This window comes from Tachyglossus aculeatus, chromosome X2, assembly GCF_015852505.1.
Source record: "Tachyglossus aculeatus isolate mTacAcu1 chromosome X2, mTacAcu1.pri, whole genome shotgun sequence".
In the NCBI taxonomy this organism is placed as follows: Eukaryota; Metazoa; Chordata; class Mammalia; order Monotremata; family Tachyglossidae; genus Tachyglossus; species Tachyglossus aculeatus.
Window position 1 is genome coordinate 2,936,117 of NC_052100.1, and position 13,455 is coordinate 2,949,571.

General features: G+C 53.4%; 2 protein-coding genes across 5 annotated transcripts in view; one reads left to right on the top strand and one right to left on the bottom strand.

The window, feature by feature from the left end:
• The window catches only part of NRG2 (neuregulin 2), a 109,113-nt gene extending 106,529 nt beyond the window's left edge, over positions 1-2,584 (top strand). Inside the window, exon 11 of the mRNA XM_038771163.1 lies at positions 1,804-2,584. Coding sequence (XP_038627091.1) covers positions 1,804-2,584 — 781 coding nt within the window. The remainder of the gene's footprint in view (positions 1-1,803) is intronic.
• Positions 2,585-12,361: 9,777 nt separating this feature from the next.
• The window catches only part of PSD2 (pleckstrin and Sec7 domain containing 2), a 49,106-nt gene continuing 48,012 nt past the window's right edge, over positions 12,362-13,455 (bottom strand). For all 4 annotated transcript variants that reach the window (XM_038771031.1, XM_038771030.1, XM_038771029.1 and 1 more), the window contains one exon: positions 12,362-13,097. In XM_038771031.1, coding sequence (XP_038626959.1) covers positions 12,903-13,097 — 195 coding nt within the window. In that variant the 3' untranslated portion in view covers positions 12,362-12,902. The remainder of the gene's footprint in view (positions 13,098-13,455) is intronic.

Genomic DNA, 13,455 nt, shown 5'->3' on the forward strand with positions numbered 1-13,455 from the left:
AGTCCTTATTTCCACCTCCCCCCCTTCCCCCCGACCCGGGCCCACCAAGGTAGGACAGAGCTACTGATTGGGAAAGGTCCAAGGTGAGGCAGAAAAAGGTCCACGGGTCATAGTGGACCCTGGGGGACCTCTGCAGATCCCCAAGGTGAACTAGCCGAACACACAGGGCCGGAACCGAGAAAGACGAGGAAGCCCTTCTCCCACTATGTGGTAAAGTGAAAAGCCAGTCCGGGAGGGGTGAGAGAAGACTGTACCGTGCCCAGTTCGACCGGCTGCTGGCCATCAATCGATCGATTAATGAATCAATCGATTGAGGATCTACTGAGTCCAGGGCACTGTATTCAGTCCTTGAGAGCTATTTTTATTTTTACTTATTTATTATGGTATTTATCAAATGTTTTCCATGTGTCAAGCATGGTTCTAAGTGCTGGGGTAGATACAAGTTAATTGGGTTGGACACAGTCCCTGTCCCCAATGGGGCTCGCAGTCTAAGTAGGTAGCAGGGAGAACTGGTATTGACTGCCCATCTTGTGGACAAGGGAACTGAGGAAAGAAAAGTGAAGGGACTTACCCAAGGGCACACAGCAGACACCTGACAAGAGGGGTTTGCCACAGGGTACGGAGTCAAGTACCAACATTTATATCAATGTCCGTCTCCCCTGCTCAAGACTAAAGCTCATTGTGGGTAGGGAACGTGTCAGTTCACTGTTACACTGTAGTCTCCCAAGAGCTTAATACAGTGCTCTGCACAAAGTGAGTGCTCAGTAAATATGACTGGATGAATGAATGAATTACCCCCTGCCAGGTGGTGCTGGCCTGTGCTCGGCACCCCCAGATCCCTCAACGTCTGATTCCACCTCTGCACTCTTTGGTTCATTCGATCGTATTTTTTAAGCGCTTACTGTGTGCAGAGCACTGTCCTAAGCGTTCGGAAGAGTACAATGCAACAATAATCGGGTGAGCTCACGGTCTAGAGGAGTGCTCTGCATGCACTGAGTGCACCAAGTGCTCAGTGAGTACTGGTCATTCAATCGTATTTGAGCATATTTACTGTACTAAGCGCTTGGGAGACTACAGTCCAACAGTGAACAGACAAGTTCCCTGCCCACAAGGGGCTTACATTCATTCATTCATTCAATTGTATTTATTGAGCGCTTACTGTGTGCAGAGCACTGTACTAAGCGCTTGGGAAGTCCAAGTTGGCAACATACAGAGACGGTCCCTACCCAACAGCGGGCTCACAGTCTAGAAGGGGGAGACAGACAACAAAACAAAACATATTAACAAGATTAAATAAATATGTACAAATAAAATAGAGTAATAAATCCGTTCAAACATATATACATATATACAGGTGCTGTGGGGAGGGGAAGGAGGGAAGGCGATGGGGAGGGGGAGAGGAAGGAGGGGGCTCAGTCTGGGAAGGCCTCCTGGAGAAGGTGAGCTCTTAGTAGGGCTTTGAAGGGAGGAAGAGAGCTAGCTTGGCGGGTGTGCGGAGGGAGGGCATTCCAGGCCAGGGGGATGACGTGGGCCGGGGGTCGACGGCGGGACGGGTGAGAGCGAGGCCCGGTGAGGAGATTAGCGGCAGAGGAGCGGAGGGTGCGGGCTGGGCTGGAGAAGGAGAGAAGGGAGGTGAGGTAGGAGGGGGCCAGGGGATGGACAGCCTTGAAGCCCAGGGTGAGGAGTTTCTGTCTTACAGTCTAGAGGGGGAGAGAGACATTAATAGAAGTAAATAAGCGATAGATGTGGACATTTATTACTGCTACCATCCGCCCCCCCGCCCCCGCCCCGCCTGTCTTCCAGGTACGTGTCGGCCCTGACGACGCCCGCCCGCCTGTCGCCCGTGGACTTGCACTACTCGCTGGCCCCGCAGGTGCCCACATTCGAGATCACGTCCCCCAACTCCGCCCACGCCTTCTCCCTGCCCCCGGCCGCCCCGGGCAGCTTCCGCCTGTCCGAGCACCAGCCCCTGCTGCGCCGCTCGCCGGCCCGGTCCTCGCGGCCCGCGGCCCCCGTCCCCCCGCAGGGCCCAGACATGCAGCGCTTCGACGGGCACCGGGCGCGGCGGGACGGGCTGGGCAGCCTGGGCAGCCTGGGCACCCTGCCCGCCAGCCCGCACCGCCCGCCCGAGGACGACGAGGAGTACGAGACCACGCAGGAGTACGCGCCGCCCTGCGGGGAGCCGGGCCCGCGCAGGGGGCCGGGGCCCGGGGGTCCCCACCGGCGCTGGCGCCGCTCCCGAGGGGACGGGCACGAGGCGTCGAGGGCACGAGAGCGGGAAAAGGAGCGGGAAAAAAAGGAGCGGGAAAAGAGGGAGAGGGCCCCGCTCTCCACCTCCTCCTCCTGCTCGCTCAGCAGCGCCTCCTACAGCGAGTCGGACGAAGAGCTGGTGGCCGAGTACACGCCCTTCCTCGGCGGCGCCAGAGGGGGCGCCCGAGGCGGCGGCCGCGCCGCGGACTCGCCCGCCAGGGGGCGGCCGGCGCGCGCCCGGACTCCCTGCGGCCCCGGCGGACACAACGCTCGCGAGAGCGGACACGGCCGGGCCCCGCGCGCGCGCTCCAAACGAGACTCGGCCCCCCTCTAGGCCACGCCCCCCGCCCCGCCCAGCCCCGCCCCCCCGCCGCCGGTCTTGGAGGGAGAAAGGACGCCCCCGCGCGGAGAGAAAGAGAAATAAACTATTTTTATTTTATATATTAAAAAAAAAAAGAAGAAGAAGAAGGGGGGGTGGGGGAGGAGCTATAACAAAACGGTTTATTTTCATTTTAGGAGAGGTTGCCTTCTACTAGCTACCGGCAAAGACTTTTTTTTATAGGGAGACTATTTATATGTCACATCTTGATTTACAGCTTCCAAAAAGGCCGTGGGCCAACTTTTTGACTATTTAATAGAAACCTATATTGTGGTGCCTTTTCGCTGTATGCTAATACGGAGCTCCGGGGATTGGAGGGAGGGAGGCCGGTGGGGATGCCCTGTTTCACCCTCCCATCCGTGCTCTGAGTCTGGGGTTATCTGGGGGAGAGTGGCTTCTCTTTGCCTCCTGCCTCCTTCTCTCTGTCGGTGGAGGGGCAGGAAAGGGGGAGAGAAGGGGAGATGGAAAGTGATAGGAGAAGCAGGCCGCACTCCAGATGCCCCCTGACCCCGGGCCTGCAGAATCAATCAATCAATCAATCGTATTTATTGAGCACTTATGGGTGCAGAGCAGTGCACTAAGCGCTTGGAAAGTCCAAGTTGGCAACATATAGAGATGGTCCCTACCCAACAACGCAGAGGGCCATGGGGAAGGGGCTGAGGGTGGGTGGCAGCCCCCTGCCCGCTCCAAAGAACCCGGAGGGTGGGAGGAGGATGGAGGATCAGGACCAGGGGCAAGGGGAACCCCAAAATCGAGCCCGCAGGCGGGGAGGGGCCTCTCAGCTCCCTGCCCGGGTCCTGCCCGCGGGAGGAGGCTTCACCTGGGGTTTGGGGGTGCGGGTTTCCCCCGCAGCCTAGAGAGCAAGGCCGGGGTGGGAGGTGCGGGAGGGCCCAGGGCTCCTCTCGGTTCTGTGCAGCACTCTTGTTTACACGATAGCCTTTTCTATTTTCCGCCTGCATGCCCTTCGCATTTCAGATACTGTAGATTGGATGCATGGTGAAGCTAAGACTGAGAAGACAGTACAGCAACCGGCCGTGTGTTTGATTTAACCTTTTAGCAATAAAGTCACTAACTTTTCCTTCCCCTCCCCCTCCCCTGCGGGGCCCCGGAGGAAAACCGGCTAATTGGGTCCTACAGGTGATTGTAACCACCACGAGGATTGCCACCACCACGAACCAATGGGAAGTTGGCCCTGGGTTGTCCGAACTCCCGACTGTTGAACACTTGAACATTTTTTTTTTTTTTTAGATTATAAATAAAAACCAGAAAGAAGTCCGGCGCCGTTTCCTGTGTTCATCGGGCCCCGGACCGCCTGGCTGGAGACCGTCCATCCGAGGGGAGGTGAGGGGAGGGCAGGGGGTCCGAGCCCACCCCCATCCCCGACCCCAGGCCCTTGTGGCCGAGGGGGCGACCGTGACAGTCTAGGTTAGTGGAAAATCGGACCAGTCTGCGAGTCGGAGGACCTTGGGGGGCCCTAATCCCAGCTCCGCCCCCTCCCCCCTTTTTTAATGACATTAAGCGCTTAGTACAGTGCTCTGCACACAGTAAGCGCTCAATAAATACGATTGATGATTTCTTAATAATAATAATAATGATGGCATTTGTTAAGCGCTTACTATGTGCAAAGCACTGTTCTAAGCGCTGGGGGGATACAGGATGATCAAGTTGGCCCACGTAGGGCTCACGGTCTTAATCCCCATTTTACAGATGAGGTAACAGGCTCAGAGAAGAGGAATAATAAAATAATGGCATTTGTTAAGCGCTTACTATGTGCAAAGCACTGTTCTAAGCGCTGGGGGGATACAGGATGATCAAGTTGGCCCACGTAGGGCTCACGGTCTTAATCCCCATTTTACAGATGAGGTGACAGGCTTAGAGAATAATAATAATAAAATAATGGCATTTGTTAAGTGCTTACTATGTGCAAAGCACTGTTCTAAGCGCTGGGGGGATACAGGATGATCAAGTTGGCCCATGTAGGGCTCACGGTCTTAATCCCCATTTTAGAGATGAGGTAACAGGCTCAGAGAATAATAATAATAATAATGGCATTTGTTAAGCGCTTACTATGTGCAAAGCACTGTTCTAAGCGCTGGGGGGATACATCGTGAACAGGTTGTCCCACGTGGGGATCACAGTCAATCCTCATTTTACAGATGAGGGAACTGGGGCTCAGAGAAGTGAAGCGACTTGCCCAAAGTCACCCAGCTGACAATTGGCAGAGCCGGGATTTGAACCCACGACCTCTGACTCCAAAGCCCGGGCTCTTTCCACTGAACCACGCTGCTTCTCCAAGCACTTACTATGCGCCAAGCAGCGTCCCACACGGGGCTCACACTCGTAATCCCCATTTGGCAGATGAAAGAACTGAGGCACAGAGAAGTTAAGTGACTTGCCCGAGGTCCCACAGCACACAAGTGACAGAGCCCGAACAGTGCCCAGCGCTTAGAACAGTGACCAGCGCTTAGAACAGTGCTTTGCACATAGTAAGCGCTTAACAAATGCCATCATTATTATTATTATTAGAACCCAGGTCCTTCTGACTCCCCGTGCACTAATAATAATAATAATTGTGGCATTTCTTAAGCGCTTATTATGTGCCAGGCCTTGTACTAGCAGCATGGCTCAGTGGAAAGAGCACGGGGTTTAGAGTCAGAGGTCAGGGGTTCAAATCCCAGCTCCACCAATTGCCAGCTGTGTGACTTTGGCAAGTCACTTAACTTCTCTGGGCCTCAGTTGCCTCATCTGCATTCAGTCATTCGTTCATTCAATCGTATTGAGCGCTTACTGCGTGCAGAGCACTGTACTAAGCGCTTGGGAAGTCCAAGTTGGCGACATATAGAGACGGTCCCTCCCCAACAGCGGGCTCACAGTCTGGAAGGGGGAGACAGGGAACAAAATGGGGATTAAGCCTGTGAGCCCCCGTGGGACACCCTGATCACCTTGTAACCTCCCCAGTGCTTAGAACAGTGCACATAGTAAGCGCTTAATAAATGCCATCATTATTATTATTATTACAAGCAAATTGGGTTGGATACAGGCCCTGTCCAGTGTGGGGCTCACAGTCTCAATCCCCATTTTACAGATGGGGTAACTGAGGCGCAGGGAAGTGAAGCGACTCTCCCAGGGTGCTTCCCTGGCCTGGTGCGTGCAAGTCACCTAACTTCACGGCGCCTCAGTTTCCTCATCTGTCAGGTGGGGCAGAAATATCGGTTGTCCCTCCTACTTAGGCCCTGTGTGGGACGGATCGGATTGTGCAGCACAGTGCCTGGCACGTAATAGATGCTCGATAAATCCGTTTATTAGAAGGGGGGAGGGAGGAGACGCTGGAAGAGCCGGAGCAAACACGTGCCTCGGGCGGCCACAGCGGCTGGCGGGAGGAGGCCCCACTTTAGGGCGCTCACTACATGCCAGGCACTGTACTAAGCGCGCGGAACCGTGGGGGACTCGCGGTGGAGGGGAAGGGGAGGGAGGGGACGGTTGGTTTGATGCCACCCCACGTGGGGTGGGCGGGCCGTTGGCGGTTGTGCCCCAGAGCGCTTAGTACAGAAGCAGCGTGGCTCAGTGGAAAGCGCCCGGGCTTTGGAGGCAGAGGTCGTGGGTTCAAATCCCGCCTCCGCCCCTTGTCGGCTGTGGGACTTTGGGCAGGTCACTTCGCTTCTCTGGGCCTCAGTTCCCTCATCTGGAAAATGGGGATGAAGACTGTGAGCCCCCCCGTGGGACAACCTGATCACCTTGTAACCTCCCCAGCGCTTAGAACAGTGCTTTGCACATAGTAAGCACTTAATAAATGCCATTATTATTATTATTGTATCTCCCCCAGCACTTAGAACAGTGCTTTGCGCATAGTAAGCGCTTAATAAATGCCATCATCATTATTATTATTGTATCTCCCACAGCACTTAGAACAGTGCTTTGCGCATAGTAAGCGCTTAATAAATGCCATTATTATTATTATTGTATCTCCCCCAACACTTAGAACAGTGCTTTGTGCATAGTAAGCGCTTAATAAATGCCATCATTATTATTATTATTGTATCTCCCCCAGCACTTAGGACAGTACTTTGCACACAGTAAGCGCTTAATAAATGCCAGAATTATTATCATTATTATTATTATTGTATCTCCCCCAGCACTTAGAACAGTGCTTTGCACATAGTGCTTAATAAATGCCATCATTATTATTATTGTATCTCACCCAGCACTTAGAACAGTGCTTTGCATATAGTAAGCGCTTAATAAATGCCATCATTATTATTATTATTTTATCTCCCCCAGCATTTATGACAGTGCTTTGCACATAGTAAGCGCTTAATAAATGCCGTAATTATTATTGTTATTGTATCTCCCCCAGCACTTAGGACAGTGCTTTGCACATAGTAAGCGCTTAATAAATGCCATCATCATTATTATTATTGTATCTCCCACAGCACTTAGTGCTTTGCACATAGTAAGCGCTTAATAAATGCCGTCATTATTATTATTATTGTATCTCCCCCAGCACTTAGAACAGTGCTTTGCGTATAGTAAGCGCTTACTAAATGCCATCACTATTATTATTATTGTATCTCCCCCAGCACTTATGACAGTGCTTTGCACATAGTAAGCGCTTAATAAATGCCGTAATTATTATTATTATTGTATCTCCCCCAGCACTTAGAACAGTGCTTTGCAATAGTAAGCGCTTAATAAATGCCATCATCATTATTATTATTATTGTATCTCCCACAGCACTTAGAACAGTGCTTTGCACATAGTAAGTGCTTAATAAATGCCATCATTATTATTATTATTGTATCTCCCCCAGCACTTAGAACACTGCTTTGCACATAGTAAGCGCTTAATAAATGCCATCATTATTATTATTATTGTATCTCCCCCAGCACTTAGAACAGTGCTTTGCACATAGTAAGCGCTTAATAAATGCCATTATTATTATTATTACTATTACACTGAAGTGGCATGGTTTAGTGGCAAGAGCACGGACTTTAGCCAAGTCACTTCACTGCAGCGTCGCTTAGTGGGAAGAGCCCGGGCTTGGGAGTCAGAGGTCGTGGGTTCTAATAATAATAATAATGATAATAATAATAATAATAATAATAATAACGGCATTTGTTAAGCACTTACTATGTGCAAAGTACTGTTCTAAGCGTTGGGGAGGTTACAAGATGATCAGCGTGGCTCAGCGGAAAGAGCCTGGGCTTTGGAGTCAGATGTCATGGGTTCAAATCCAGACTCCACCAATTGTCAGCTGTGTGACTTTGGGTGAGTCGCTTCACTTCTCTGGGCCTCAATTACCTCATCTGTAAAATGGGGATTAAGATTGTGAGCCTCACGTGGGACAACCTGCTCACCTTGTATCCGCCCAGTGCCTAGAACAGTTCTTTGCACATAGTAAGCGCTTAACAAATACCATCATCATTATTATTATTAGATTGTCCCCCCCCCCCCGGGGGCTCACAGTTTTAATCCCCATTTTACAGATGAGGTAACTGAGGCACAGAGAAGTGACGTGACTTTCCCACGCAGCCACTTATCAATCAATCAATCGTAGTTATTGAGCGCTTACTGTGTGCAGAGCACTGTACTAAGCGCTTGGGAAGTACAAATTGGCAACATCTAGAGACAGTCCCTACCCAACAGTGGGCTCACAGTCTAAAAGCTGTGTGACTTTGGGCAAGTCACGTCACTTCTCTGTGCCTCAGTGACCTCATCTGTCATATGGGGATTAAGACTGTGAGCTCCACGTGGGACAACCTGAATACCTTGTATCTACCCCAGGGCTTAGAACAGTGCTTGGCACATAGTAAGCGCTTAGCAAATGCCATTATTAGTATTATTAGTGTGTGTCTGTCTATAGGGTCAGTGGCTTGTTTCTGCCTCCTTGCAGGCGACAAGTCCTTTAGACTGTGAGCCCACTGTTGGGTAGGGACTGTCTCCATATGTTGCCAACTTGGAGTTTCCAAGCGCTTAGTACAGTGCTCTGCACACGGTAGGCGCTCAATAAATACGATTAATTGATTGATTGACAAGTGGAAACTGTCTGCAGTTGGAGCGAGCCCGGGGTTGGACGGACCCTGGAGCCCCTGAGACCCCCGGAGCACCCACCCCCAACCCCGGTGGCGCCGCCTGGTGGCGCCGCCTGGTGGCGCCGCTTGGTGGCGCCGCCTGGTGGCGCCGCTTGGTGGCGCCGCCTAGTGGCTGGCTGGCGTAAGTGTGTTCGAGCGCCTAGTGGCTCAGTGAGAAGCACCGTGGCTCTGTGGTAAGAGCCCGGGCTTTGGAAGTCATGGGTTCAAATCCCGGCTCCGCCAATTGTCAGCTGGTTGACTTGTTGCCAACTTGTACTTCCCAAGCGCTTAGCACAGTGCTCTGCACACAGTAAGCGCTCAGTAAATACGATTGATTGATTTGGGCAAGTCACTTCACTTCTCTGTGCCCCAATCTGTAAAATGAGAATTAAGACTGTGAGCCCCCCGTGGGACAACCTGATCACCTTGTTACCTCCCCAGCGCTTAGAACAGTGCTTTGCACATAGTAAGCGCTTAGCAAATGCCATCATTATTATTATTATTATTATTATAGTGGCGCCGCCTAGTGGCCTGGCTGGCGTTTTTGCGGGTACCTAATGGCGCCGCCTAGTGGTCCGGCCGGCGTATGAGCGAGCGCCGCTTAGTGGCGCCGCCTAGTGGTTGGCTGGCATAAGTGTGTTCGAGCGCCTAGTGGCGCCGCCTAGTGGCTTGGCTGGAGTTTTTGCGAGCGCCTCAGTGGCGCCGCCTTGTGGCCCAGCCGGCGTATGAGCGAGAGCCGCTTAGTGGCTCCGCCTAGTGGTTGGCTGGCGTAAGTGTGTTCGAGCGCCTATTGGCGCCGCCTAGTGGCATGGCTGGCGTTTTTGGGAGCGCCTCAGTGGCGCCTCCTTGTGGCCCAGCCGGCATATGAGCGAGCGCCGCTTAGAGGCGCCGCCTGGTGGTTGCCTGGCGTAAGTGTGTTCGAGCGCCTAGTGGCGCCGCCTAGTGGCCTTGCTAGCGTTTTTGCGAGCGCCTCAGTGGCGTCGCCTTGTGGCCAGCCGGCGTTTGTGCCGGCGCCTGGTGGCATGACTGGTGTGTGTGCGTGAGTGGCTTTAACCCGGAATTATTCCAGACTTTTAACCCCTATGAATCGGAAACGACTCAGTCGTTCGTTCATTCATTCGTCTTTATTGAGCGCTTACTGTGTGCGGAGCACTACGGCGGCACTTGATAATAATGATTTAACTCCTTCCTGCAGCTTCCCCCCCCCCCCCAACCCCCGGTCTGCTACCTCTCATCAGTTAAACTTGAAACTGGCGGGGGGGGAGGCAGTTAGGCAATGTAAACCTCTCTTATCAACTGCTTTGTGAAACTGGGGGGGGGGGGGGAGGCAGTTAGGAAACGTCAGGGTGTTCTGGAGGGCATTTTCTTTGCAGATCTAGGATGTAGATAACTAGAATTGGTGGCATCAATCAATCGTATTTATTGAGCGCTTACTATGTGCAGAGCACTGTACTAAGCGCTTGGGAAGTACAAATTGGCAACACATAGAGACAGTCCCTACCCAACAGTGGGCTCACAGTCTAAAAGGCATGTGTCTTCTAACTCGGTTTCCCCTCTTTTTTACTCTCCCAATTCCCCCCTTTTGCTCTCCCCCTTGCCTCTTTCTGTCCCTAATTTGCCCCCCCAGTGCCTCCGCGCCACTCGATGCTCAGTGCCTGGGGCCTCCAGTGCTCAATGAGAAGTGGACACCTCTGCCGCTGGCCCCGTCCCGGCAACCAGGCCAGCTGTGGCCCGTTCAACCGGGTCCCCGGATGGGAACACCACCACCACCGCCCAACACGGCTCTTCCTTCCGTCTAGACCTCCACACCCCGCTGTGATTCAGCCGGTGAGTGGGGGGACCGACAGCAGCCGCTTAGGAGACCCCCCCCCGCCCCGCCGGAGGCCGGCCAGCCCCTCCTTCCCCTGCCCCTGCGTAGGAGGCCCAGCCCTCACGTAATCAAGGGCCAAGGTGCTCCTCCCCCAACCTGCAGGGAAAGGGAGGGGCCGGGAGACTTGGCGAGGCCGCTAAACCATCCTCAGCTGCTGCCACTGCCACTGATTGGGAAAGCCGGGCAGAACTGCAGTTCTCGGGGAGCGATAGTCCGGGGGGGAACACAGTCAAAGGGAAGAGGCGGGTCTGGGGGAGCACAGACAGGCCCAGGGAGGAGGGGGCAGGTCGAACAGATAGATGAGCACCAAGGTCTCAACCTGGGATCTATTTTCCCTTCAACAACACAACGGGGGGCACTTCGGGGGGGCTCCCTGAAAATTGGGGGGCTCCCTGGAGAAGGGGGGCATGGAGAGAAGGCTGGGAATCAACGATGGGACGGGAACTAGTGGCCCATGTTTAAGATAACTGCCCTACAACCCGATCCGGAATTGCCCCCCCACCTTGGTGACCCCCTCTAGGGTCTCCAGAAACCCACTGTTTCCTTTAGGACTTCCACCTGTGAACTCTGGGACCTCTCTGTTTTCCCTGAAATTACTGTGTAAATCTGATTTTACATAGCATAAATGGTCCAAAAATACCTCTAATAAACTTCTTGAACTCTCTCTGACTCAGTGAACTCTCTATGAATGCATTGACCCCCCTCCATGACCCCAAATGTGAGCTCTCTATAACCCCTCATCGATCCCCAAAAACCTCTATTTTTCTCACAGAGAAAAAAAAAATATCAAAATTGACCTTAAATAACCTTTTGAACTCTCGGTGACCCCATTGACCTCTCCGTGAACCCATTGACCTCTCCGTGAACCCATTGACCTTCACATGACCTCAAACGTGAACTCTCTATGACCTTTCGGCAGCTCCTGAAATCTCACAGAGAACAAAAAATCCAAATTGACCTTAAATAACCTTTTGACCTCTCGGTGACCCCATTGACCTCTCCGTGAACCCATTGACCTCTCCGTGAACCCATTGACCTTCAAATGACCTCAAATTTGAACTCTCGGTGACCTTTCGGCGAGTCTTGAAATCGCTGTTTCTCACGGAGGAAAAAAAAAATCCAAATTGACCTTAAATAACCTTTTGAACTCTCGGTGACCCCATTGACCTCTCCGTGAACCCATTGACCTCTCCGTGAACCCATTGACCTTCAAATGACCTCAAATTTGAACTCTCTGTGACCTTTCGGCGATTCCTGAAATCGCTGTTTCACAGGGAGAAAAAAAAAAAATCTGAATTGACCTTAAATAACCTTTGAACTCTCGGTGACCCCATTGACCTCTCCGTGAACCCATTGACCTTCACATGACCTCAAATGTGAACTCTCTGTGACCTTTCGGTGATCCCCAAAATCGCTGTTTGTCTCACACAGAGACCAAAAAAAATCCCAATTGACCTTTTGAACTATCGGTGACCCCATTGACCCCTTCGGTGACCCCCAAATGGGAAATTCATAATGGCGTCCTTTGATATGCAAATTTTATCCCTCTCTCCCAGCATGCACCACTTTAGAGAGTGCTAACCTGATGTGTTTGAGGGCACATCATCATTTCTGGTTGAAATTGGGGGTTCGGGGGGCAGTTGTGGTGCCGATTCTCCGGTCTGGGGGGCGATTCAGGGTTATACCACCCCCCCATCTCCTCCCCCTGCCCCCATGAGTAAGAAGTCGTTTGTCCCTCTTAATATATAGGCAATTTCCAACACACCTGTTCCAGCCATTCTTTGATTGCACTTCCTATTTATTTAGACAGCATTTAACAGAAAAAAAAAAAAGCACGTGGTAGCCACAGCAACCACAGTGGGTCAGGTTATAAAATGGGGAGGGGGCCGTTGGCCCGAGTAGCCCGCCTGCAGGGTCTCACCAGGGTCCCTAGCTGCCCCCTGCCCACCCCCACTGGGTCCTTGGCAGGAGCCTAACGCTCTCGTCACCCCCTTCTCAGGGAAAGGAGCAGGGTAGGGGGGCTCCTACTGGTCCAGGTTTTTTTACCCATCATTAGCAGCTGGAGGTAGGGGGGTCCCGTCCTGTCTGCTGGGGTCGGTGGGTGGGCGGTGGGGGGGAGAAATCCGCAGACCTGCTGCTGCTCTTTGTCTCAGAGGGGTGGGTGGCCCAGTGGATTTGGGGCGGGGAGTCCCCCCACCCCACCCCCCGTCGCCCCAGCAGTTCTTATTGCATGCACGTGTGGAGTGTTTTCTGAAGAGCGCTGGGGGGACGCTGAGCCGGCGGTGGCGGGGGGCTCCCGGCGAGGGCGGGGTCGCCCCGCCGGCCGCGGGCCTCGCTAGGATCTGGGCACGTTCCTGGCGGCAGCGGCGGGGCCGTGGGCCTGGCTTAGGGCCGGGCTGGAGTGGGTCTTGCGCAGCGAGGAGTCGTCCACGTCGGCCATGCCCAGCCCGGCCTCGATTCGCTCCAGGTCGTCGCTCCCGACCCTCATCTTCACGCACAGGAGCCGGATGTACGTCTCGTAGCGGCTTTTCTGGGGGGGGGTGGAGCGGGGTGGGGGGTCAGGGGGGATCAGGGGGCGCCGCCGGACAGGTTGGGGCGGACGGGGGACCGGGGGCTGACCGCTCGGGCGCACGCCCCTAAGGCTCCAGGGAGTGAGCCCCTCCACGATTTGGCTAGCTCGGGGGCTGCCGCGGCTGTCCAAAAAGAAGGGAGGCAACTAGGCCGAGTGGGAAGAGCCCACAGCTGGGAGCCGGGAGACCTGGGTTCTAATAATAATAACGATGGCATTTATTAAGCGCTTACTATGTGCAAAGCACTGTTCTAAGCGCTGGGGCGGTTACAAGGTAATCAGGTTGCCCCTCGGTGGGGCTCACAGTCTTCATCCCCAT